The 27,714-nt window shown below is 40.7% G+C and overlaps 1 protein-coding gene across 2 annotated transcripts in view; it reads right to left on the reverse strand.

Moving 5' to 3' along the window:
* The window catches only part of fhod3b (formin homology 2 domain containing 3b), a 91,611-nt gene that overhangs the window by 23,475 nt on the left and 40,422 nt on the right, over positions 1 to 27,714 (reverse strand). For both annotated transcript variants that reach the window (XM_031746213.2, XM_039619688.1), the window contains exons 4-5: positions 15,045 to 15,112; positions 12,468 to 12,573 (exon numbers count right to left, since the gene is read on the reverse strand). In XM_031746213.2, the coding sequence (XP_031602073.2) occupies positions 12,468 to 12,573; positions 15,045 to 15,112 (174 nt within the window). The remainder of the gene's footprint in view (positions 1 to 12,467; positions 12,574 to 15,044; positions 15,113 to 27,714) is intronic.

The raw sequence follows: 27,714 nt of genomic DNA on the forward strand, positions 1-27,714 counted from the left end.
GTCATCCTTTATACATACACAAAACAGCCTCAACTTTAAAGAGCTGTGTGGCATTAGCAGACCTGCAATATCATCACTGCACAGACTTATCTCTCGCGTGCACCTGTGTACGGTATCTGCCTTAGTGCAATGTGCTTTTAAGGAATTCCACTGAAAACACGCGTCTTTAATGAGACTTTTAAGTGTCATTACGCAACATGAATGTTCAGTTGCTGACAGATGAGACTTTATCTATCCACCACAAAGCGAGCTGGCTTTTAGATCACACTGACATGTTATCATAAGGCAGCATTTAAAGGTTTTAGCCTATAGAACAGAGGTGCCAAACATAAGGCCAGAATCGGCCCGGCAAAGACTCCAAACCAGCCTCACTGCATGGCTGTGGAAAATGTGAAGGAAGGCATATATTTTGCACTTTTAACTGTATTTTCCTAAGTTTTACAGCATTTGCCACATTCATAGTACGTTGAAGTGATTAAGAGAGAAAAGTTACCATTTTTTTCCACTATCTACCTTAGAAATTTGTGATTGGGCGACTGGTGTGGTTGAAATTACACTTCTTTTTTTTTTATGTCACGATATCTCAGGTTTTAAATCTGTAGGTAAAAATCTTTGATTTGATAGATGGAGGTGTTTCATTGGTTACACCTTGAGGTGACAGTTGTTGTGATTTGGCGCTATATAAATAAAGTTCAATTTAATTGGTCAGGCCCACTTAACATCAAAGTGGGCTGTATGTGGCCCACCATGCAAAACGAGTCTGACATCTCTGCTATTGAGAGCCAGTCACTCAAGCAGTCAACCGCGCAAAAAACAATCAGAATAAATATCATATTTGAATTTAATTTAGCGAGCAGTTAAGATATGGAAATGATATGTTACTTGAACCGTTATACGGCGCCAGAAAACACACAGCCATTACCTTTTTTCTCACATTCATTAAAACTGCTGCTTCATGAAATTATTCATTGCCAGTGGCCTCTTGATGTATGATTCGACTACAAATCCAAAAACCGCAAAGACCGAATGGGTAGGTAAAATGATACTGTAACTGTTTAGAAAAAAAATTAAATTACCTGTCATTATGGGAAACCTTCATATTCTGGTCAAAACAGTTAAAAGGAGACATTTAATTACTCTCCAAACAATCACGTATGCGGACTGCAAATGAAAGCGATTTACACACACTTTGCTTTAACTAGTCATTTAACGGCCCTTTAAGAATTAGGCTGCCTGCTTCTTACAGTTTAAAGCTTTGAAACTGTGATGAACGTTTGCCATACTTCCCTAAGTGTTGGCCCAAAACCCAGGGTTGTTTTTAAACTGTACAACAGACACTCATCTATAAGTTTAGAAGAGGGTTAATAAGAGGAACATGTGAGTCCAGAGTCTGTAAAGGACTCTCTCCACTTCAAGCACTGATTTGGGGCCAACAATGTGGGCCTCCATTCATATAATCATGAGCAGCTTTACCATACCTCACACAAAGCGCAACAATAACACTGCTAACTCCCTTTGTATGTACTGTATGTCACGTAATAAGATGCTGGCAGACAATGAGCTCCCTTCAAAGCACAGTGATTAGAGTTAAGATGCATGCCACTGGGGAAAAGGACAGCCAGGGTAAAAAGGACAGCTTTAAAGAAACTTTGAAGTGTCGAGTGAGCAGCCTGTCATCGGTGTAGCACTCTTACACTCAATTTATTTCAACATGCAACTGCCTTAAGAGTGAGTAGAACATTTGGATGACGCAGAGTTGCAGCAGGGAACCACAGACTAGGAGACTGGAGGAGACAGACCCTGCTCCTGTGTCTCAAACTCTGAGAGAAGTACAAAATCAAACAACTGAAGTCTGGTGGAAGTGTTTCTTCTGGGCCTCTCCCTCTCATAAACCACAGCAATTATCTTCCACAGCCCCAGGAATGTGCAGGAAGGGCTGCTCCGTGACCACTGCCGAGGTGAGAAGCAGTCTGAGGTCTGTGAAGTCAGCACCAATGCAAGCCAGCTGACGTATATGTTTTTTAAAAAAGACAACTTTATCTATAAGGATGCAAGAAATCAAATGAACAACTTTCTGTCCACAGTAAAGAACTGTCCACTTCTCTCCCACTTACCACTCTGCCCCTTTGGTTTCATTTACATTTTGGAATTTATCTAAACTGGGTCAGCCAAACTGTCTGTCAGTGTGCAACATTTATTTTACCAGGACTTTGGGAATGGGGCCAAATCTTTAGCCCATACAGTGCAACATGGAGACTCTTATCTTGCATTCTGTGCATTAGCCAGATGCTGCACTTAGATTTCTGAGGTGTACTTCCCTGTACCCACTGTACCTGGATCGCTGTACTTACTGTAAGGCCTGACAAAGGTTTTTTTTAATCTAAATTGATTTTCTACTATGTCAGATTTTAGTATTCACAGAGTTATGAAGATTATTACTGAATACAGACTTGCAAAGCCACTATTTTTCCTGTTATCTTTATTGACAGTGACTCATAAACAAATCAGGAGTATTTCCAGTAAATTTGTATAAAATGTTTATCTGGAGCAGACTAAGATGGTTTTACATATTTATTGGATGATCAGTTAAAAAAAAGATCTAAGGGCATATTAAAAGCAGCAGTTTGTCAAAAGTGGATCACATGACTCATTGAAAAGGTCTAGTAGCAATAAATCTATGGAACTCGGCTCTAAACTTTAGCAATGCAAATATACAATTTATTTTACAGCTCTGTTTTCACCCACGGGAAAATGAGTTCGCTTATCTGCTCATTTTAGAAAACTGGTATCATGCACGTATTTTGTTTATGTCTTGTTTCCACTTTCCCAAGTCTTTAAAACAATCAAAATCTGTTTTTTCTGCCCTAAGTATAACCTGAATGGGACAAGGTGGGTGAGAAAATGGATGGATCAATAAAGTTGGTTAGTGAGATTTTACCTTGAAGCCTTGATCTGAGTTATTTGAACATCACTATGTTGTTATGAATGTAGATGTGACAAACGAGAGGATGATCTGACAGAGAACGAGGGATACTGCACACTAATACAGTGATTTATTGTTCTTTCTAACTCTAATGGAAAAGATAATATACAATATTAGCATCAAGTTGTATCCAATAATTCTTTAAACTAGCAGCTGAGACATCCTTTTCAGATACCAGAACAGACGGTATTAATGAGTTCATAGTCAGTTCATGGGAACCAACAGGATTTTCAGATTGAAAATATATACACATATCTGACATATCGATTTAGTTGCATCAATTCTTTACATACAGTTCAGTGGCACCAGTGAATGGAGATTAAAAAAAAAAAGTTAAGAGGATATCCATCCATGAAGGTAATCTTCTATAGCTAGCATAGCAAAAGATTCGTACTTTTTCTATACCATAAATGTTTCATCAGGGCAAGCAAAGCAGGAAAGCAATGCTTGCCCAGTATCTCTGAAAGCTAGCATGGGAGCTGGGAGCTGAAAGGCAAACAGCATTATCTGGTTGTTTGTGGATGTGTATTTTGGACAACCCTCTGCTCTTTGACGCGATACTGATGACAGTAGACAAGCGAGCTCATCAAGCTGTCCTCGTCTCTGCTTTCAAGTGATCTTCACACAGCCCTTCTATATACAACGTATACAATATGAATTCAACTTTTCTGTCAAATAAACACTTTTATCTTTGATAGTTTCAGTAAAATGTGTTAATACACAGTTCTTTTTAATAAATTTCGCAAAGTATATTGTAAAGAAGAAAAAGAATGAATTTCAGTTACTGATTAAGTTACAATCTGATTGATTACTCTTATTATTTCTCATTTCTGCATCCATATCTCTAGCTCCGTCCTGACTTAGAGTCTGTCTGCCATAAAAAGTCAAGTTTATTACTCAGCTCTACTGTACTGGATAAAGACATTTGTTAGTCAGCTAATAACCCAGACCATTAAAGCCAGACTAATTCCAATCACTGAGCCAACTGCCAGACTTACCTGAACTGCCAGACTTACTTATTTGAACCCCATACAGTAAAACAACAGGGGGACGCTTGCATTTTCAGACCTGAATAAATGTCTGCCAGCATTTGACAAAATTTACTGTGGGCCTAAACCCAAACAAATTCCCTGAAGACAAACAAACAGGCCTAATGGAACAATAGCATGAAGTAACGCAGAGCGCCTCCCCAGTATTTGGCTGAGCAAGCTCCACAGGCACCGCAGACCCACTGCAGTGCTGAGCAGGGCAAAATCTCCTACAACATTATGAGGAGAATAAACAAGCTAAATGTGGTATCACTTTCTGTTCTACTGCTCACCTCTTTGTACTTGCACAGCTGAGATAGTAGAAGGGCTACTGCACCAAATAAATTTTATCAAATGATTTTAGGACAATGAACAACTGGAAGAAGTCCAGCAGATGATTTCTGCACCGCATCCAAATGGGAAAGACTTTGGCAACAAGCTGCTGCGTTACATCCACCCTCTTGTAAAGTGAACTGAAAGATGAGCTGTGGTAAATTCTTACTGCTCCTCAGAGCATAGTAGTGTGATTGAGTCTGGTTCTGGCCAGTTGCATACTGAATTCAGTCCCAAAAAACAGTCAGCTTACAAAAATCAGCCGTAAAACCCACTGAAACACTGATGATTTCAATCTATGTGCCTGCGTGCTGCATAACTGCAAAGGATTTATTTTTTTTCCAAATTAGAGTTTATGTATCTTAGACAGCAAGGTCAGAGATGATAAAATGAGAGCTTGAGAAATGAACTAAATCAAACATTCTTATAATATAATTGGCTTGTATACTGAATTCTGTTACCGTAAAACAGGCTCTGGGATGGGATTGTAACTCAGCTGCCAGTGGGTCTGCTCAGGCTAAAAACTTCTACAGATGTAGGTAAGAAGAATAAGGGGAGGCAGAATATAGGTCAGGCAGGTGGGGTGAATTGGGTTCAGATGTAAGCCGTCTGCTCACGTGAGGGCCGGAGGGGTCTGACACAGAGGAAGGACAGAGTGGGACACATCCGGTCGGAAGAAGGTTTCGAGTTTAACCCAACACATGATGACATGCTGCTGTGTTTGTGTAGGTAAATGGTAAATGTAGGTAGTGTTAGTATTTTCAACACAGTGTAAAGCAGTCTATGGAGTATTTGGTTGTGTATATTTGAGGACGGGACTCAGTATGTCAGTTTAAACACTGGTGATTTAATTTATAGAGAACATGCTGGAAGCAAAACAACAAAATGATGCCAGTGGAGCAGAAAGAGTTGAGAGGTTGTGGGATGAAATCATGCGTAACACTCATTTCCTAAATTTCCTCTGACCACATGAAGTTATTCCCATCATCCCAAAGGACCACATTTTTAGGCAGGTACAGAAGCTATATAACACATGACTAGAATTACGGCCTCAGGGTTGTATGCCTCTGCCAACCAGTCGACTTGCTGTTTATGTCGGCGTCGATCCAGACTCGAGCTTTCAACCTTTGGACAAAAATATGTTTTATCACTTTACTTTATAAGACATTTGTGTACAATATTGTTATAATTAGCATATGATTTCTTGAGTTATGGATAAAAACTGGTTTGTGAGGTCAGAGTGACACTGACCTTGAGCCACCGAACCCCAATCAGTTCTTGTCTTACTGGAAATTTGTCCCAGATGTAATAAAATTTCCTCCAGCTGTACCTGACATATCACATTAACCAGGATTGGATACGTGAAAGGTCACAGTGTCCTTGGCCTTTGACCACCAACATTTTATCACCAGCACCAAGGCATAAAAATATTATTAGCTTTTACTACCAAACCCTGTTACTACCAACTACAACTATTTAGGATTTTTTTGTGAGGCTTTGGTCTTTCAGTTCACGATCAGACACTTTTATTGATTCAGAATATGCCAAATATCTGAAAACTACATTCAGCTGAGGGGAAAACAATTGCTAACACATAAACTAAGATGCAAGTGAGAGCTCAAACAACAACAAAATGCTTCAGCCACCACACAAAGATTTCATATCAATGTTTAGCTAGCTGTTTGAAACCAACTGTAATATGTGTCTTAGCAAACTGACATTTAGATATTTGACCTATCAGTGACAAAATGTTTCCTATTCTTCCTGTTGGTGGTGCCTGATATTGCCCATCTTATTAAAGGCTCAGTTTTTCCAATTTTGGCAGCATTTAAAAATGAGGTTGTTCCATCCCAGGAAACAGCAGCTTTAAATTTTTTTCTTTTTGCTTGCCAAGCAGACTGACAAAGAGGGACATTCACCTAATACAAATTCAATGGACAGCCAAAATGTTTTATACTTTTGTAGGTGGGAATTAATTGGCTGTGTCTTCAGTGGCCTGAACCATCCCTTTGTTACCCTGGGGGCTTCAAATGATGCAATTAGGATTTCTTTTCCACTCACCTATTTTCCCTCTCCTTGTTTTCATAAACCATAATTACATTTAATCATTAGTTATTAATAATCTCAGGCTCTTTTTCACAGTGTGTATCTTATCCCATCTCCCTGTTACCAGTGATAACAGATGGCTGCCCCTCCCCGAGCATCATTCCACCAGAGGTTTATTCCTGTTAAAAGGGAGTTTTTCCTTCCCACTGTCACCAAGTGCTTGGGCAAAGGGTGTCATCTTTAGTTAACAATATAACATGCCTTGAGGTTACAGTTGTTGTGAACTGGTGCTATAAAAATAACAATGAATTGAACTAAATTGAATTACGACCATACCCTGCAGACTTAAGCTCTAAGTGTGCATAAATGAACATCCACGTCACCACAATGTCTATGTGTGTTTCAGTGAGTGAGTGCTTTTCAGATTGAAAAGATTTGCACTGAGGGGGCAGCGGGAGCAGCGGCTTTTCAAAAAGCTGCAGGAGATTGGGTGGAAAACATGCACGTGTTCCCATGGGATCTCATTACAAACCAGGAGCTCAAGTTTCTATTGGTACAACAAGGGCATTCCGTGAGATCCCCTTCTCGCCCTTGTCCACATATGTGTGTCAGCAGTTGCCGCACGGCCCTCTCGAATTCCCTTTATCCTAGAGAAAAATTAACAAAGCATGACTTTATCTTCTTTTAAACGTCATTCTTGCACGATCACACTAACAGGGAAACGATTACACCTGTAATGACCAGCACATGCAGTATATTGATACATTCACACAAATCCACACAGCTTGGTACAGACAAAATGGAAATGTTTATCCAGACAATGGGCCATCGTAAAGGTCTCCCTCCAGCACAGCAATCCAGACAACACAATACGCACTGTTTCCAAGAAGAGCTTCCAACACTGCTGCTATGCCTGGGTTTTCACTCATAACAATCAAAACAGAGTCTAAATTTAGGACTACTGAAAGACTCCTTAGTGTGGATCAGTATTAAAAAGTACTGATCCACATACATAAGAACTTTCTCTTGACATATCAATCTATCGGTCTAGTTAAAGGCTGCTCTAACCCTCGGTTTCCAACAGATTTTTTTCTACTCTTGGCTCTCATTGATGTCAGTGGCAGCCAATATCCCTAATATGGCCAACTTAAAATCATAGCCCAGTCAAATACTGTATATAAAACTTAGATTATTCCTATGGTGATTTTTCTTAACTACAGGTTTCCATTCCAGCTCGACACCACAGCCGCCCGTTCGGCTACAAAGTGCGGAGTACATAAATGAAGCTGGCTGCTCTTACCTTTGTTTACGGTGAAGCGTTTTGGATTGTGACACGCAGATGAAAACCGTTGCACATACATGTTGCTTAATGCGCTGTCTTGCTAGTGTGTCTCATATAAAATTTAAAGCCATTGCTACTACAGACACTTAAAATTTGAACAAAAGGCTCTTGTGTTTCAGGTGCACTTTGTGGAAACGGCGGGCCACTAAAGTTCCTGCTGTGTGGCTCTAAAAGCTGAACTGTGTGCTGTATTGGGGGGGGTTAGGTCCTAGACAGTTTAAGAGGTAATGAAACACTTGACTAGAACACATCTATCTTTCCCACACAGCCCTTCTGAGCACTTCCTTCTGGAAACCAGGAAGTCAAGGTGCTTCAGCATTGTGGCATTATAACAGCCGTGTCATTAAAACCAGGAGATCTTAAAGTGGTAGCAAGAGATAGAAGCAAAGGAAGAGCGAATGAGATAAAAGTATGAAATGAAATATGGGCATGACTTATAGCATAAGGTAATACTTCTAGACTCATATCTTTGAGAGCTATAAATTTTCAAGACTAAGTTATAACATGCAAGCCCAGGTATATACAGTATAATTCATGTCCTTTTGGGTATGGAGATAAGTTATGCCCTGTTTACAAATGTGTTTTCCATCAAATCTATATCCACGCTTGCTCTGGAAGTTGAAACAAAAAAAAAGAAAAAAAAGAGTCTGTTTCTCCAAATTCCCATACATCAAAAACTAACGCTTCACTTCCAATTTGTTTCCACTGGCGCTTACAGATGGCAAGTGTTTTGTCAACAGCAGCATGCAGGCTGAAATAGCACGGCCTTTAAGAAGTGCACGCAGAGAAAGTGTAGCTAAAAGCAAAGCTTATGGCGAGGAATGTCAACAGTGAACCTTTCAAAGCAGGGAATAATTACTTCATGTTGACTGTAATTGGTTTGTCTTTAATCTGCCCTCTCTGTCTGTCGCTCCCATTTTTACAGTTACCAATTAAACACGGTTGTTGCTTTTGTTAGCGTTCTTACTATAAATTCTACAAATGGAAAAACCTTGTCATTTGTTCTTCCAACTCCTCTGCCTGTTTTGCTCATGATAATTAGTACCATAGGGATCTTTTTTTAACCACAGTGAAGAAAAAAAAAGTCTGAGCTTACTGATGAAACTTATTTGACCTTTTTGCGAAAGCTGCTTTTATTTTGGGGCTGAGGAAGCACTAACAACGATGAGTTACTGTGCCAACTTTCAGTGTTTTATTTGGCACTTTTTAAGACAGAATAGAAAGTTTTTTGTCAGCATGGCACAAAGGCACATATTAGGGTGGACCTAAACCACCATCTGATTCATTAGCATTTCGGACTTTACTATAAATGTGGTCTTCATGAAAGCCACGGTTCTCAAAGTGTGGTAACATAATATACTGCAGTCCGTGAGTGCCACAAAGGAGGAATAAGCATTTACAGAAGAGGAAGAAGACAAAGATACTTTCAGCTGCTGCCTTATTCACAAGTGATAGCTCCACCTGTTTTATTTGGCAGATTTTTTGTGTCAAATTAAACATGCACAGCCGCAAAGGGATTTGTGTCTCTTCCTGACATCGAATCAGGGATCCTTCGCTTCTTAAGTAACAGATTTGTTTACGGTCAATGTCATATGTCAAGTGCAGGCCTAAAAAAATTACAGTTACAAGCAAAAACCACCAGCTTGTAACCAGACAACAGTAGCTAATCTAAACGGTAAATGGACTTGTTCTTATGTAGCGCTTTGAGTACTCAAAGTACTTTAGACAACAAGCCTCATTCATCCATTCACAAGCAGTTCTTTCTACACCTATGTGCTTTCTATCTAACATTCATGCTCCAATGAACACATCAGGAGCAACTCTGGGTTCGGTATCTTGCCCAAAGACACTTTGACGACAAGGGATCAAACCACCAGCCTTCTGATTAGTAGACAACCTGTGCTACCTCCTGAGCCACATCACTTTCCTTTTAGATTAGATTTTTCCTGTGTAATTTGACAACTCCATCCAAATCGATGCATTCTCACTAACAAATAATCACATGCCGATGCTTGGTCGGGAACTCCTTCTCGTCATATATTAGTGATACATATCATGTTAACTCTGTGATAGGTTTTGAAAAAAAAGATATTGTTTACAATACATTCTTTCACATGTTAACCACGGGTTACAAGTCAAACTTCTCCAACCTGCAACAAGTCTGCTGCAGAGAAAGAACATTTGACAAACCCACGAGACCTTTGTGGTTTGAGAAACTACATTCTTAACTAAAGAAACATACACTATGAAACCTTTGCTCTGATTTTCATTTCATTAACAAAAGATTTATGATTTCAAGAGCTGCTTTCGAAAGATTATAAATGAGCATGAAAGAAGCACGACCGAGCCTAATGAGGCCTTCATTGCCCTTTTGGCTCCCTTGTGTTTGCAGCTGATTGTAAGATTTACAGGAAGACCAGATGGCACGAGCACCTCTGAAACAGTGACCTCACACCCTTTTCTCTGATGGGGTGATAAGGGCATACAAGCTTTCCCCTGGGTCAAAAAAAATCGCAGGTCTCCAAGGAGTTAAGCCCAGGTCTGGAAGCCCTCCGAGCCAGGTGTGAGGGGCCGTGAAAGGGGCCAGACCCCAACCAGGCAGACACAGAAACCACTCACATCACTGAGGGAGCACTAACCCGCCACAGACACCTCCAGGGGTTTAAGAAGATGGAAAGAGAAAAAAAAAAAACGAAGAAAAAGAGCAAAGTGAGATGGTGTAGATTGCTAAGAATGCTGCAGGAACAAGCATTTACAATGAAGGCAATGTTCCACAGAGCTAAGGCTGGAGACCTGTTGTTCTAAAATGCAAGCAGACTGGTGTGCACGTGTGACTGTGCCTTTTTCAACTACAAAAGACCCATAAGATTGATATTTATTCTTGAAAGAGAGCAAGATTGTTTTGTCGGGAGGTTTTTAATGCACACCAGACAGTTGGGTTCAAGGCCACATTCCTCTCAACTTTTTCCTTTTTTTTTCTTTTCTTTTTTTTTTCTTTACTGGGCTCAACTTGAAAGACATTACAGCAAAAAGCATTAGAAGTGATCAGTGTTTGATACCAAAGCAATTACTGCTCTTGGTTTGCTATCTGCCTCTGTTCTCCTCTCTGTGTGTGCACGTGTGAAAATTTCAGGCAAATAATTCACTCCCCTCTTGGGAATCCTTATGACATAGCTCCTCTTGGAAGTCATCGGCAGTAAAGCCGCCAGATCTATATTCATTTCTGACCTGTACATCTGGGTTCCAGCACATGCTCGACTTGCGTTCGCCAACACATGGCTCATGAGGGAGGGTGATCTACTACACTCCACATTTCCTCAGCTGGTCAGGAGAAATTAGGTCAAAAATTGAAATGGGTTAGAAGGGCTTCAGGGAGAGTGCTAGTTTGGTTTAGGTTCTCATGTTGATGTAAAGATACGGGGAAAGGGGGAGGACTCCAATCCGCAGAGATGAGGCGATAAACTAGCACACGAAGGAAAGGAAAGAGTCCCACATGCTTTGCCAAACATTAAAGAAAAAAAAATGGATGTCACAATAAGGAGGAGTGAACAGATATGAGAAGTGGTCTCATCATTCACAGCTGTATGACACTAACATCTCTTGCATGTGGTAAACTCTGAAGTTTCCAAAAACCAGTTGTTATCCGCCTGTGTCATGTTTTGGCCATTTAACCCGTGTGATTTATCTGTCTGAATCAGAGACGGGGCCAAGTTCAGATGAAGCCTCCAACATTTAAGATCAGCACGCCTGCAGAGACGGTCTAGGCAGGGGTCATGTTCATGTTTATAACCTGCCGGGGGGGCACCATCAGTACTTTGTCACTTTTTTTCTTCAGTAACAAAAAAAAAAAAAAAATCAACATTGACCTGTTAGAAAATTAGAGAGGAAGCATTTGGGCTCACGCTGTAGCTTAGTTCGTAAACACAAGGGAGGTTACATCTGTTGGAAATGTGCAACCGAATTACAGGGGTCAGCTGCACTGTGACCTTTTATTAGGGAGGCTTAATGAAGAAACCACAGAAGAGCTGACTGAACTACACAATTGTTTTTTTGTTTTTGTTTTGTTTTTTTTTAACCGCAATGACTCGATCCAAGCTAATAAGTTCATGTTTATTATGTGTTCTACATATAAAATCAAACATCTAATAAAGCGCTGACGTCAAGAGTTCAACTTAATCAACAGAAGTGCAACCAATCTGAATAAGGAGCAGGGAAAATAAAAATGAGAGGGAGGAGAGGAAAATTAGTTTTATGATCTGCAATATCCTGCCAGAACTTTTATTAGACACTTAAGCGTGTGTGACCCACCTCCTCACAGCAGGCTGTTAAATGGTAGTGACCTTGGAGAGAGAAAAAGAGAGAGAGCTGTGGACCTCTAGTATCCCCAAAACATGTTGTCCTTGCCCCCTTTTAACCTCAACGCACATGATCTCTGACATCACCATCACGGGAGACATAAATTAAACAGCTGCTAAACTTGGCCTAGCATCCACATTATCTGTGGCACACATTTGAGTTTGTTTATACGGGTAAAATGTGTGAGTGTGAGAAGGTCATCATGCAGAATCATCAATTTACATAGTTTATATAAACACATGTGGCTGTAGATAGGTTTATGGAAAGAAAAGTGTTACTGGATTGATTAATAACATCCTTGTGTTGTAAAATTGAGGTCGGGGGGGGCGGGCTGTCAGCTTCACTGGTGCAAAGCTGTGCCGTTCTGCAGCGTACATACCCCTGAGGATGTAATTCTGGTAGTTCTGGTCGGCTTCGGCTCCAACTTTTATCAAACATGTGAGTCCTTCGGCCACCACAAACTCGTGCACAAGGTCTTTGTCATCCTGGCAACAGAGAAAAAGGAAAATATCCAAGATTATAAACTCAAACATTTTATTTATTTTGTGCCCATTCATAACAGCAGTTGTCTCAAGGCACTTCATATTGCAAGGTAAAAAAGCCAGAAAGAAACGAAACAATGAGAGCATCTTATGTGAGCAAGCATTTGGTGACAGTGGGAAGGAAGAACTCCCTTTTAACAGGAAGAAACCTCCAGCTGCCAGACAGAGCCAACATCAGAAAAGAAAAGACAAAAAACCCCACAAACTATGGGAGAGAAAAGAAAATGTAGCAGCATATAAATGCATGGGACTCAGTGCACTATGGGAAGTCACCCAGCGGCCTGAGCATTTAGCAGCATAACTAAAGAATTGTTCAGGGTCACCTGATCCAGCCCCAACTATAAGCCTCATCAAAAAGGAAAGTTTGAAGCTTAAAATTTAAACTTAAAAACCCGACAGTTGCTTCTATGGTCGCTTAAGGATGGCTCCAAATGAAACTCAGATTTCATAGATGCCTTTGTTAAAATGGCCAAATTCATAGCAAAAACAAACATGCTTACAGCCTTGTTCTGAAAACAGTTTTGGTCTGAAAAGCTAAAACCCTTTCATATCAACTGCATTGTTTTAACTCATTGTTTTAATTGCATTAACTTGAATACTTATGAATAATTAGAGGCACCTATGCTGAGCAATGTGGGCACAAACACAGGCAGACACTGTCTGGCTTTCTGCTAGACTTCATGTCTAATAAACTGAATATCTCTACCTCGTTTTTCATGTTGGTGCCTTTTGAAGTATTTTTAATGCAAATATCTGGTAAGTACCGTGGTGTTCTTGTGGGTAATTGTACTAACAACCTATCCAAACAGTCTCTTCTTCAGTTTTGGTGAGGGAAACTCTAGTATTTTATTGTATGTCAAACAGCACTACCTAAACTCTGTGTCTGGCTGATACATGCACATTTTTATACAAGTTTAAATAAATAAATGGATAAATAAAATGATGTGATTGAAGCACAATGAATGTCAAAGTGGCTACATCCATTTTAATATACAGTTTATCTGTATTTTTTACTTTATACTATTATATTGATAGAGTTATTCTGTGCATTATATACTTAGCTATAAGACTAATAAAGAGGAAGCTTAAGAAGCACACTAACGTGATAAAATCAGCTCCAGAATCTAGTGAGATAATTTATGCTGATCTTTACAGGCACGATTTACCCGAGAAAATTTATTTTCTCTTTGGCCTGCAGCGCTTGGTTTAGTGCAGATAGTCACTACAGAAAGGTCCATCTTATCTTGATCATATTATAACTAAATGAATGCCACAAAAACAAAGGAGCTGGTGACTTAATGTGAGCAAATTATAGTAATTTCATCTGTGCACAGTGGGTAAAACCACTGGTTAATCCTGCAAGAAGCAGATTTACTAAACAACACTTGTAATATTTGTTTTACTGCAGGCAAAAAAACTATTTCTTGTAAGAGAACAGCTACTGACACGCTTTACTCATTCCAAATCATCAGCTGGTTAAAACTCAGCAGAAGTTTCTCAAATTCAGTAAAAAGTGGCTGCAGATGCAGTGAGAAGTGCAATCTGTTTGCAGCTTGTTCAAATGGATTCCTGTTGCTTTGGCCCCTCCACTTCATCCCACATTTTGTCCTTGATGACAAAACCACCTGCACCTCTCACACCTGTCGATGACTCCATAATTTAAGGCCAAGCATTAGGTTTTCCGCAGGATTTAACATTTTCTGATGCGCTGTACTGTTCAGATGGGATCGAGAGGAAAGCAGCAATAAACACAGTGGGGTGGTCAGGGCTACTTCTCCCCCAGGAGGAAGTCTAAGTGCTTCCAGAACATATTTACCATATATCTGTGATGGAGACTCCAGTCATTTGGCACAGCCTAAACATACAGGCGTGCACTAAAGAAACAGAATGACCAGCAGTTACTAAACTCATACATGTGTGTTACAGAACTGGAATGTGGGGAAGAAAGACATCGATCAGAGATATTTTACAAGAATTGTCACTGTTCTCTACAGCTGATAACTCACAGGGACACTCAGAGTGTAAAAAGTAAGGTATATTAATCTATCCTGAGCATATATCAATGCCTGTTGCTCTCTTTTCCATTTAACTGTCAGTTATCCCTCCCCCTCTGCGACCGACTGCCCGCTAGCCCAGCCCAGAGTGTGAAGTATGACCAGACCTGAACACTCCACAGCTGCCACGAAGGCAGACTCTCAGCAGCACAACTCTGCCTCAAGAAAACAGTAATGTGTCCAAGTGTGAGCGTGAATGTGTGCACTAACTTCTTGTGTGTTAATGCGTTTAAATTCACCAAAGAATTCACAGGATTTTGAAAAAATGATTATGAGAAAAACGAAGCACCGTGGGGGTTGAATGCGGTGCAGTTTTAAGATGCTCTTACTAGACATCAGCTAAAATGAATAAATAATTACCTGAAAAATCTGCTTGAGGGAAAAGAGGGCTCTCCGCAGCTCCCGTCCCGTTGAGTTGTAGAGTTTTTCTGTATGGAAAGAAATCGGGGGTGAGTGGAAAAAAATCAGCTGACAGTCACACATGTGGTATGTAATGTTACTAGACTTGCAGGATGATTCTGACTTTGCTTTAAAGTAATGTGTTTTAACTGCATTAAACTTGACGTTTCCATGGACTGAAAATGTAGAGAAAACCCCTTCATCATGCACTCATTGGAAGCAATTATCCCCAGTGGTTAAATATGAAAGCGATCCAAAAAGAGAAATAGTGAGAGCAAAACAGTAGGAGCAACTCAGAGAACATCTGCAGTAAGTTAGAGAACAGAGGATGTTTCCTGCTAACATCATACAAAGTCATGCTGGAAATAGCCACCGCAAAGGCTAAGAAACAATACATGCTTTAATCAGTTATGGAAACTCTACAGAGCAGTAAAGGAGAGTTGTGACTGACAGCAATAAAAGCATACATTTCCTGCAACTGCAATTGGCCATCCTTCTCCCTGCATGCAGTTTGCACGGTTTGCCAGCGAGTGGCACCGTTGAGCGCAGATTTAAACGCTCAATCATCACTGCTGTGTGAACTCGCTCTGACTCAGCAAAACCTGCCTGCTACTGCTGCAGATACAGCAACACAGTCCAATGCAGAGCTACTCTCTGTTGGCATCTTTCTCTCTCTGCCTTATAGCTGTATTCACAGTTTCGCTCGAAGAGATAGGTGTAAAAAGATTGGTATTTACAAAAAACGAAAAAGGCATCATCAATAAGGCTCACTCTCGCACACAACCACACCACAAAAACATGACCAGCAATACTTAGAAGACACAAACAGGAGAAACAACATATTGCTCTGAATACACCCTGCACACACAAACTCTGAGAGAGCTGCCACTAAATGAACTGTGAGAAACACACACTGACGAGCATATACACATGGGATACAGAGCAAGAGGCTCCTATTCATTATTGTTGCTTGCCTCCTCGGCTGTAGAGCAAATCCCTTCAGCTGACAGAGAAGGAAAGAGAGCGAGAGGAAGGAGTGGGTTTGTTTTCTGCCAGTTCTGTGGACAAACAAAGGCTACTTCTAGACCTTCTAGAGACTAGACCAGACAGACTGAGCACTCGCGGTCTGGTGCCTTTTCGCTGTCACACAGCATTTTCACAGCATACATAAAACTTCACACGCAGCAAAAGCTAGCACAGGGAGGTCCACTAGGACAACAAACATCTGAGGAAGGAAAAAATTCAGCCAGAACAACACTGTAGTTATTAACACAAATAAATACCTTACAGTTTAATATATCGCAATGCTTACATCTGTCTTAATATTGTTTAATATAAACTTGGCTCTAAATTGCATTCCTAGTTTAAAACCTGCCGCCATGTTCCAGGACGTGTCATCGCAAGAAAAGGTTGTCCACAGTAACCCTACACACTTTTAATAACGTGATCCACTCGCTCTACAGACAGACAAGTAACTGGAGATGCAGACTTCCTGGGACTGGGCCACATGCGGTTGAGAGGCTCCCGTTTGACAACGTTGTTGAAATCATACATCTCACTATTCAGTTCTAGCAGAGTTCATTAGCTTTAAAGGATGTCTTATTTGCACAGTAATTCGTGACTTTCGTGGTATTCAGTATGACCAGACCAGGGCCTTAAATGCTTTGCACATTCGGTGCCGTACATGACTCAAATGCTTGATAAGCGTTGGCCTTCTACGGAAGAGTCCTAGCAAGTCACTGGCAACAACATCCAGAAGGAATAAATCTCTACAAGTCCAGAGGTATTAAGAAGGGAAGCTGTGTGATGTTGGTAATTTATGCCTTTAAAAATAACAGGAAGGAAGTGAGACTGGGCCTTTTCACTTTGCCCCCCCCGAACAGTGTGTGACTCCAGCCTTAGCAAATCACCATGGCCAAGTCTCCACTTTGTCTTCTCAAAGCTGACACATTTTTGTAATTGGATCGGTTTTATTTTGTTTTATACGCTCCTTTTAATCACTGTCATTATCGTGGTTAAGCACATTGTAATTCTATTGATAAAAGGAAAAGAAATGTAAATTTTAATAGCACAACACTAATAATGGCAAAAATTGCATTTAGTTTTATGGCTCTAAAACAAATAAAGATAAAATAATGCCACGTATTCTCAGTCTTTGTATTATGACTACTACCGTGACTGTGCCATTATATCTGCACTGATTGAACATCATGTAAAAACGTGCCAAAGCTTTTTAACAACTCCTTCTCCCCTCGAGGTCAAGGTAGGGTCGTACCTTATGCCCGGCAGGAAGATGACTAAGAGTTCAGATTAGCGATCTCTAAACAGACAAACTCTCTGATCACTGGGGTGGAAAAACAGAGCGAGATAACTCTGAGTTACTCATCACACCTTCAACATACAAATCAAGCCTGATTTGTGGTTCTACTTAACCTCAAGCCCTGAATCAGTGTGCCCTTTTTCTTCCAAAAGTCTTTACTGCACTTCCACGTTAATCAGTCAACAGAGTGCTATAACAGTGATGCATCAGCACATGGGTTTCCACTGAGTTTGACTAAATCCCAGTAGCATGGCGTGTATCGGTGTCTGTCTGTGTGTGCGTGTATGTCTGTCAGCAGCGGTAGGACTGAGAAAATTCTTCCACGTACAGCTCTACTGCAGCTTTGCACAAAGGGCTTGTGCTTCTCTACTTAACCATGTAGTTTACACAGCATTAAATTTGTCATAAAGTTATTCCTGTGCAACATTAAATGAAGCCCAACTGCAGGAACAGACAGTCCCTTCCCTGTCCCCGTCTACGGTCCACACACCGATGCACCTCTCAGAGGCCCATCTCTAATGAGAAATAACTCAGTGGAGATTAGTTCCATACCATTTGGCACAGATATGCACCCAACGTATGGGCCCTCTGCACTTCTTTATTTAGGAAAGAACTTTTGGAGTGGGACCTCGTTTATTTACAAGAAATGTTTGTGAGTCATGTTCACATGAAACCCTGAAACCACCTGACTATTCAAACTCAACAGTTTACTACATTGGCCATAGATTTGTATTGTGGGCTTTCGCAAACCAAATGTTATATGAACAAAGGAAGATATGAGGGATAGCACATAGTTTGCTCACATAAAAACTTTCTGGGCATCGTTTGGTTTTGACTGAAGTTCAGCTGCAGATAGAAGCAAAGCAGCTCTCTGCAGTCTAACCTTACGATTACTTTAATGTACATTTCTTTAGTGTCATGTCGCGTCATGTTGCTCATTACTCTTCACACCCTAAAACAAAACGCCCTCAACGTTAAAACAATGGGTCTGTGGGTGCATCTGAGGTCTGGTTGCTCATCTTTCCTGTCATCTTCAACTTCACCTTAGGCTTTTACTGACAAGCCAACCGAAGACTGCGGAATGACTCAATGCAGGGAAAGTGTTTCTTTGATGTTCTTGCTGATGCACCAGAGAAAGCAGCTGTTTTCCTCTCTTAAACGGCAACACACAGTCACATTTTTCTCAGTTCAAATAGCTACAGGGATGTAATGCATTCATAATTATAACAATCATAAAAGTAAGAGCAGGATTTTCATAATTGTCAGGAATGTGCTCAGAGCGGAAGAGTTAAGAAAAAAAAAACTGCTGCGGTGGGCTGATACATTCAGACAGGCCAGGACTTCAGGGATGGTCACGCTGCTGCCCGAGAAAATAACTTTAAAAGTAAATCTGTCCTTTGCTGCTTAAATACCTTATGATTCAATGTGTCATTGCCAGCAAATTCCAGCTTCACGTTTCAGGTTTGTATGAGTCACTTTTTTATTAAACTCTCCATCTCAACCTTACCCTAAAACCCGCCACCCACTGTGGTCCAGCTATCAAATGAAACGATAAATAGTGAAACTAATTTGCCAACAAAGTCATTAACCTTGCAAACACTGTTCACATGCCTTTACTTCCAGAACGCGCTATAAAATGAAAAGGATGACTACCGCTGCTTATGCATTGCGCAGCAGGCGGAACGCATAAACCACATCCAAAGCACAGCCAGGAAACCCACAAAGACCCCACTGGGCAGGACAACCCTGCATACACTGGTGTAAATTAAACTGTGTTTGCTTTTTGGAGTGGATGTGTCAGAGTGGATGTTGAAGAAAAAGATCCTTAACATATTGTAATGCCATGTAAATAAATCTTTTTCCTTTTATACATGTTGCACAATCGCATCAGAAGCTTTCATGTGGGATGCAGAGATGGGAGAAGGTTGAGAAGCATGAAGTATGGTGTGAGACCTCAGACAATTTTCCAGCAGGCTGGGGGGCAGACATCAAACTCTTGTGTTTATATGTTAAATGCTTTGAATTTTACTCTGGACTATCTAGACATCTGACCTCATCACTGTCTGTCAGACCAACAATGACTGGACGAGTATTTTTAGCTAAAAGCAGATCACTATGCAAGGTCTTTAGTCTTTCATCGCCCACTTAACCACTCCATCTGTGTGTGCTGTGCTGCTAATTAGCAAGTTTACACAAGTTAAAAACAAAAACATGGAGTTTGAGTGACGACGTAAGAAAAGCTAAGATGTTATACAATACTCGAACATGTGACCTGGTTAGAGTCTCAGGTTTACCGAAAGTCCTCATAACATCAAAAAAAGAAAGAGAAAGAAAGGAAAAATGTTTTTTTTCATATGTTGTTACTCCTGTTAACATGGTGGAGACTTTTCCCATTTCCCTACCTGGAGTAAACTTAAAGAGACTTATATTTATCATTGGACTCTACTTCTTTTAAATAGCACAGTTAAAAAAAATCTTATTCATTTTTTTCTGGGCCTTGGTGCTGCCCTTTATTTCACTCTCTATTTGAACGAAGTTGTTATAGCTCCCCTGGTTTTAAGGTCACTCTCACTTTAAATAAACTTTCTTCTGATTGGCTATCCTGGCAAAACACAAGGTTTAAACAGCAGGTGTGTGGGGTTTCTGCATTAGAGTCAGAGTTCTGGGACTAAGATTACCAAATTCGTTACTTGGGTTCTTATCATACTGGAATTTCAATCTTGATAGCAATACACAGGAAAATACTCAAGACTGGATACCATTTTCATACCACAGGGGCGAAAATTAGAAAATGTATTTAATTTTTAAAATGAAGACTCGTGCAATACTAGTATGTGCAAATTGGCAGCATATTTTCTAACTTAACTCCTCAAATCTAGTTGGTAATCTAGGCAGCTACTAGTTTTGTCTTGTTGCTTTCAACCTTTTCTCTGCTTCAATCTGAGATCTTATTAAGAGAAAAATTACACTTTTTATTGTTAAATTGACACAGTCTGTTAATGCTACAGATGGTCGGTTCTGGTAACATTGGCTGCCTAGCTCCCACGTTAACATTAGCCTATTGCTTTTTTAATAGCTTTTAGCCACTGCGTAAATGCTAACTTAACAAATGGCTAATGTGGCTATTAGGCAATTGGTAATAGTTAGATGGCTAACATGGTTAACATGTGCCCGTTTATTACTTCACTGTTACTGGAGCGGGAGCTTTACCGACCTTCCAAATTTCTTCGTAAAGACCAAGTTCACTAAATTTAAATGCTTTTCATGTGTTGAGCTGCCTGTGAGGGCAGAGGCTGCTTTCCTGTCTGTCTGCACTGCTGCCATGTCAAGGTGTGAGAAAGAGGAGGCTGAGACCAAAGTAATTGTTAGTACCAATTAGAATCTGCGTATTGACTTTTTTGACAACCCTATTAGGTACCTCCTGTCGGCTTGATGTCAGTGGGAGCAAAGATTAGGAAAAAACTGTCCTAAACATAACCAGCAGTCTGAGTTTTTGCCTCACAAGGTTTACTTGTAATACACCTTAACTCTTTGTTTGAAACTTTGTCCATATCTATCATCAGATCATCAAACAACCACTGTTATAGTATATTACAGTATAGTCACAGAAGCAGCAATGTAGTAGCAGTGTTTCTAAGCAGCAAACACTGTGTGTAAAGCATTGCCAGGTTAAATAGGATAGCAAAAATTGACATCTGTTAGTGTAGCAACAGTGTGCAATTCAAGCTGTCTGCCATGTGGTGCACGAGCTGCTTTGATCACTTATTACACTTCAGGCACTTCCCACAATATTTACTTAAAAAAAAAAAAGCATCAGTTCTCTTGATCCTGGTTAAATCAACCAACTAATAACCTACAAACTACATGAATCAAGATGCACTGTAGCTTCACAACATGAAAGTTCACTTAGCACCTCAAAGTTCTGTTCAGGTCAAAGCTAGACCTTCAGTCACAAGCCACTGCCTGCCCACGTCTGAATTTAGCCCTGTCCCAGGGAGCCAGGAGCTGTTCCACTGGTCAGTAAAGGCCACAGACTCTGCAAGAGGTGAAAGCTGAGGTCAGACAAACTGTAGCCATCTGGGAGAGCACAGTCTCACATAAGCCAGAATTGCCACATCACTAGCTACCATGTCTAAGGATGAAGGAAACCCTCTTTCATTTTCCTCTCTTGGTATTTTCATGAGAAACTTTTGAGTTTACAGTATCCATAATGGCCCTCTGCAGTCACGAAACATAACAGAACAACAACATCAGCACTGCTTCCTTTTCATTTTTTTCCCCTTCCTTTTCTCTTTTCTCACTCGGTAACGGAAACCTTGTGTTCCAAAATTTATGAAGAGAAAACACAAGTAATTAAGGTGGAAGACCTCCCAACACGTGCAATGGATTTCAACATTTTGTGGACTGGGGTTTCTCTCTACTGTTTTTATCCCCTACTCTCTGAGGGAAAACATAAGGTGAATGATGGTTCAATAAAAGCAGATTATAGCACTCAGGTGGAAATCATTAAGCAGGAATGCAGGTATAAATAAGATCAATTCCAACATGTTTGGATTTTAAATGCAGGATCAAGACAATTTTACGGAAAATATCTGTATATGTGTGGGAGTGTGTGGGCACTAACGTGCACTACACATGTTGCGCACATGCGGGAATATGCGCACATTCGCCCAGGCAGTTTACAAAGTGCACAGAGGAATAAAGACATTAATTAATTTGTTCCTGTTGCCTGGAGTTTATTCAAATGCTTTGGAAGTTGTGATAGAAGACATATGGAGTTGATGGTTTAGATTAGAGGAAACTGACTCAGGGCCACACAGACTGGAGAAGACTGTCACTGGCAGCAAGCCGTACATGGACCTACGGGGCGTGAAAGTCTCAGAGCAAAGGCAAACTGCTGAGGCCTGGAACAAGATCAAAATCATCAAAATAACTAGTAAATATGGGCTTAATCTACTGGGGAAAAAAGAGCTGACATACGGTGCAAGACCAAAAGTCAAATGTGCGTCTCTGCGCCTGGTTTGCTGTCATTAATACAGATTGCTGCTACACGAACGGCGTTCAGCAGAGATCTTACAAGGTCGGCGATAAATTACGTCTGGAGTCCCAGCACAAAAGTCCCGGCACATGTTCTTTGAAGAATTTTAATGACAGTGTTAGAAACATGCAAATAAACCATGCTAATTTATTTTGATGTGATTTCCTCCACAGATGTTGCACCTACCTGGACTTCCTCTACACATTGCTCAGAATGAACATTATCTACACTCTCATGGGAGCGGTAAAGGGATCGGGTTTCTGGTCTGCAACACTATCCTGGCAGAGGCATTTGATACCAAGGCATACCACAGCCAAGTTCCAATAAACACAAAAGTCGGCTCACAGAGCTCAACAGCGCTCATTGTCCCACGATGGAAGCGGAGATACTGAATTGTTGTGTTTATTGATGTGTTTACATAAGGCTTGGAACGGAGTTAATGCTTTTGTCAGTTGCGATAATTCTTCCAGAAGGTAGCAGTAGCATTTGTCTTTTAGCTGTTTAGATTCATACAGCCGTTCATTATTCTTTAGACGCTCCTCTGCAGACCTCTTACAGGGTGCTGTGGGCTACTTATCTCTGGTTAAGTCTCTTCAATAAACTGCATGCTAATTATCCATCAAGATGCTATCTGACACTGTCAAAGAGAAACAGAAGTGGAAAGTGATGGTGGAATCTGCAGAATTCCAGACAAGGAGAGAGACATGACAGCAAGGCCAGTGTGAGGACAGACAAATCTTTCATTAGTGCCCGCCTGCTTAATGAGTCATTCCTTAGCTACCAGGTGGGGTGACCCTCACAACATAAATACCCCCACCATCACTTTTTTCTTCCCTCTACTTTTTGTGTAGTCCACCCTTTCACCTGCTCAGCAGGGTTTCCCCCATACTCACCAGCATTGACACAGATACGTAGTGGAGCGAGGAGAGAAGTTAAATCACGCATCCATTCAACATACCCGACAAAAGCCTGACACAGATATAAACGGGGGGATCAACATTTTAAGTCCATCTGGTGTAGGTGGACCGTGCAGCAAGGCCTGCTGCAGCACAGTTCAACCAAGTTACCGCAAACCTGTGGTAACTGCTGGGGTGCAGCATTATTATACTTCTCTAATAATCTGTGTATATAAAGTTGGAAGGAGTTTGAGTCTAGGCTATTCCCCATGTGTTGCTTGGCAGCTGCTTCAGGCAAACAGCTTTTCTTTCTGCAGTAAAATGTGCATATAGATGCAAGGCCAGATGCCTAAAGAGAAAGGTTTAAAATCTCACTTCATATATTCCAATTCTGTCACATGTGCGCAGATGCTATAGTTCTGGGTTTTTTTAAAAAAAAAATCTTTTTATCCATAAAAGACAGATCCACAAAGCCAAGTGCTTTACTCAATTCAGACTTTATGATCCTTAAAATCAAAAAATGCTGTATTTTATGTACTGCAATAGAAGGAGAATTTAAAAGTTTTTCTTCCTTTCTAAAGTTGAATTGGAAAATAGCCAATTATCAGCAATACCCTCGTTGACTCCCCCCTAGCCGACTTTACCTCCCGTCCTCTCTCAGCCCTCTCGGCCTCTCTGCCCCCGACTTTCTCTGCTCCCTCCTATTCTTAACAACCTGACATGTGGGGAAAAACACCAGTGCAAACTGTGTCCAATAAACACAGTTGTGCTGAGACCACATCTATTTCAGACTCTGCTCTAGGAATAGGAAGTGAACACATGAGTCACAGTACACCATCTCATTTTCATACTGGCCACCCTGTGACTGACTACTCTTAATGGAAAGGAGATGTCGAAGCACCTGATTTCTACACAGACTGGATCCTCTGCTGCTGTCCTCTGTAGCACCTGTGAGGAAGAGTTTGAAATAAGGATATGCTCTTTCATAGCCCTTAATGCCTCCACATAATTACTACCACCAGCCAACAAGTTGTTCAAATGTGTTGCGCTGGTTATCGCAAAGAGAATGTATCTTCTGTCATTTTAATCACAAACATCACTACTTAGCTACTGAACAAAATAGCCCTGACTGAAAACAGCAGGGCTCAGCTTAATGAGAAAAACTCAAACTGTACAGTAAATGAAGAAAAGCCGCAGTAAAGACACTCTCATCAAGCCAGAAACACCAAGCTCCAAATACTACTCATTTATTGGCTGTGTGAAGTCTTTGATCCTGATACAACAATCAGACTGGCAAATAAAATCATCAAACGAGCTACAGTGTAGTGCACGAGTTTGTTCTTGTGCTGTGTGTAATCTTTCCCTTTTAGATTTACCCCTTGAAGTCTCCACAGTAAAAGAATCTCTAAAGGATTTGTAATGAGGAAAGAACTTTATCAAAAATCCTGTCCAGCTTGTTGGTGGACATAAAACGAGGCACCACTGATGCTCTGCAGCGATCACAAATAGCTACCATGACTATGTCGGGCATTTCACGAGCGCCCTGTCGTGGCAGATTGTTGCATCTTGGCAGCAGCTTTGTGATGCTGACCTGGGTGTAAAGCGTGATCTGACTGCTGACAGGTGCCGAAGCTTAGGAAAAGGGTGAAGTAAGCACTATTATTGACATCCGAAGTGTAAAGATACAGTGGGCAATGAAAGCCATTCTCTGATTAAAGAGGCATGATAGCCATGCATGTGACAGACTGACAATGGAAGCTTTAAAAATAAGATGTATAACAGAGACAAATCTAAATACTTGAACAGACAGCAAATGCAATAAAACCTAACACGAGGCACTTTCATCCTGAGGAGGTAATTATCTCTTTTGTCAAGAAAGTGTTTTGTTTGGACTAATACCGCTTTATTCCCAAGTGTCACTGAAATGAATATAATCCATGCTTGGCACAGGCAATCAAAGGACTCAAAGACCTGTTTTGTCCTCTGGGGCCAACCTGTTTGCCCAACTGGAACAAATTCACCATAAACATGACCGACTGCTTTCTCGTCAAAATCCTACTTAACAATGCCAAATGACTAATGTGTTCACTTTTCAATTCCTCATGGATCATATCAGAAATTTTCCACTCATGTTAGCAGCTGGCAGATAAGGATCAAATATTTGCTTGGCAAGCCAAATAGGTATGGTCGATGACCTGCCTATTGGCATGGTAAATGTTTTTCCCTGGTTTTTGTTTTTCGTGTGGGCCTCGATTGAACTTCTTTCTGCCGGCTGTCTTCTACACATTTTCTGTACATGAACCCGTGTCGTGAAATGTGAACAGTGTAGCAATGCAATGCAGCTGCTTGGCTCTTCTAAAAACACCAATGCAAACAGAGGCACATTTCAGTTACCAAATCCCAGTTTCTCTTTGTTGCACCGTGCTACGAAGAAAAATCTCAGATATTCAAGCATGTCATCCTCCCCGTCACCTCACCGAGGAGGGTCAAGTGTCATTTTTCTCCAAGTGTCACTGGGCCTCACAGTACCCCTGACATGTTTGGACTAGTTTGAATAAATACAGTGATACAGCACTCTGGATCACTGTACCACAGTGGGCTTGTCTCCCAGTGAGAAAGTAACTACAGCCCAAATGAATCATAGTTTGACACACTCAAACACACACAGTAAATTCATGCAGCCAAACTTGTATATCAGTTTTTCCAATATTGCCACTTTTACAGATAGAAAAAAGAAAGTTTTCAGTGTATTCTATGCAGTCCTGTGAAAAAATTAAGTGCACTCTTACTGCTTCCATAGAAATTATGAAGGTAATTAGCAGCCAGGTTCTGCACTTAATAATTAGTTAACCATAAGCAAGAGTGAGTATCTCTTTAAAAGACGTTTTGGCAGTTTGCTGGTCTGGAGCATTCAGGTGTGTGTTAACACAATGCGACAATCTTCCCAGGAGTGGACATCCTGGCAAACGTCCCACAAGCTCAGACTATGCAATGCTCAGAGAAACTGCAAATCACTCAAGAGCTACATCTCAGACTCTCCAGGCCTCAGTTAGTATGTTAAATATCAAAGTTCATTACAAAAAAAAGACCACCTTTAAGATTGAACTCCTCTATAAATCAAAGTATTCTAGAGTCAAACATAGGGACAGCTGTTCAACAGCTAAAGCTGAATCGGGTCACGCACCGGGACAGTGATCCCAAATACAGACAAGAACCGAGGTGTTACAAAAGTCCAGACCTCAACTGGATTGAAATGCTGTGGTGGGACCTTTAGAGAGCTATGCATAAATGAATGCCTGCAAACCTCAATGACCTGAAGCACTCTTGTAAAGAAGAGCGTGCCAAAATTCCTCCCCAGCGATGTGAGAGACTGATAAAGTCATACAGAAAACGATTACTTCGAGTTATCACTGCTCAAAGTACTTCTACAAGCTACTGAATTATGGGGTGCACTTAGTTTATCCGAGGACTGCAAAGAGTCCTGCGATAAACTTTCTTTTTCACATGACTATATATTATCGTATGTGCATGTGAAAATTTTAAGTTGTGCAATGCAGATAAAATGCTTTGTATGATGTGGAAATGGTGAACAGCCAATTCCACTGTTTACATAGCTTTATGTGTATGCATGCATAAAGAATATTTGCCAATACATAAACATCGGAATTTTTTATTTTAATCAGCACCAGCCCCAAAAATCCATTATTAAACCATTGTTTGTTTTTACACTTTTCACTTGTATTTCAAAAGGGAAAAATTTTACTAAAAACAACCCCAAAAACATCTGCTATTTCAGATTATGCCCACATTCAAAACAAAAGACACGAGGAAAAATTACTGCCTCAATGAAAGTGAGATAGCGAACGTCTGTTGTACCGGCAACTGCTGTCTGCTTTGATGAGAGACATACCTGGCTTTCAGCAAACATGCCCCAGCAATATAAATGGCGCTCAAGAGATTTTTGGAAAACCACCATTAAGAGCCAGTCATGCATCGCTATAGCATGACAGTGTCGAGGTGCAAAGGGATTGGCTGGCACACTTAAAGTGCCCTCAATTTCTGATAGGATGAAAAGGAGTTCTGGCTCACAGAACTACTGAGGATCAGCCGTCTTTTGGCAAGAAAGAATGTGAAGTGTTCTCTTGCCTTATTTAGCCAAAGCCAGCCATCATATCACAGAGCGTGCAGAGGGGGGGGGCAAGAGATGCAGCCAAGATTATGATCCAAAGCAATAAAAAACAACGTCAACAACACATACCTTGAAGTAACGTAAAAATATTTGTGGTATGAGAATGACAAAAAGTGTGCACAGCGGGATAAGAGATGTGATAACATCGAAAACGATGGGCCAGATATTCATTAAGTGGAGGAGCTATT

Source organism: Oreochromis aureus, linkage group 11 (assembly GCF_013358895.1).
Source record: "Oreochromis aureus strain Israel breed Guangdong linkage group 11, ZZ_aureus, whole genome shotgun sequence".
In the NCBI taxonomy this organism is placed as follows: Eukaryota; Metazoa; Chordata; class Actinopteri; order Cichliformes; family Cichlidae; genus Oreochromis; species Oreochromis aureus.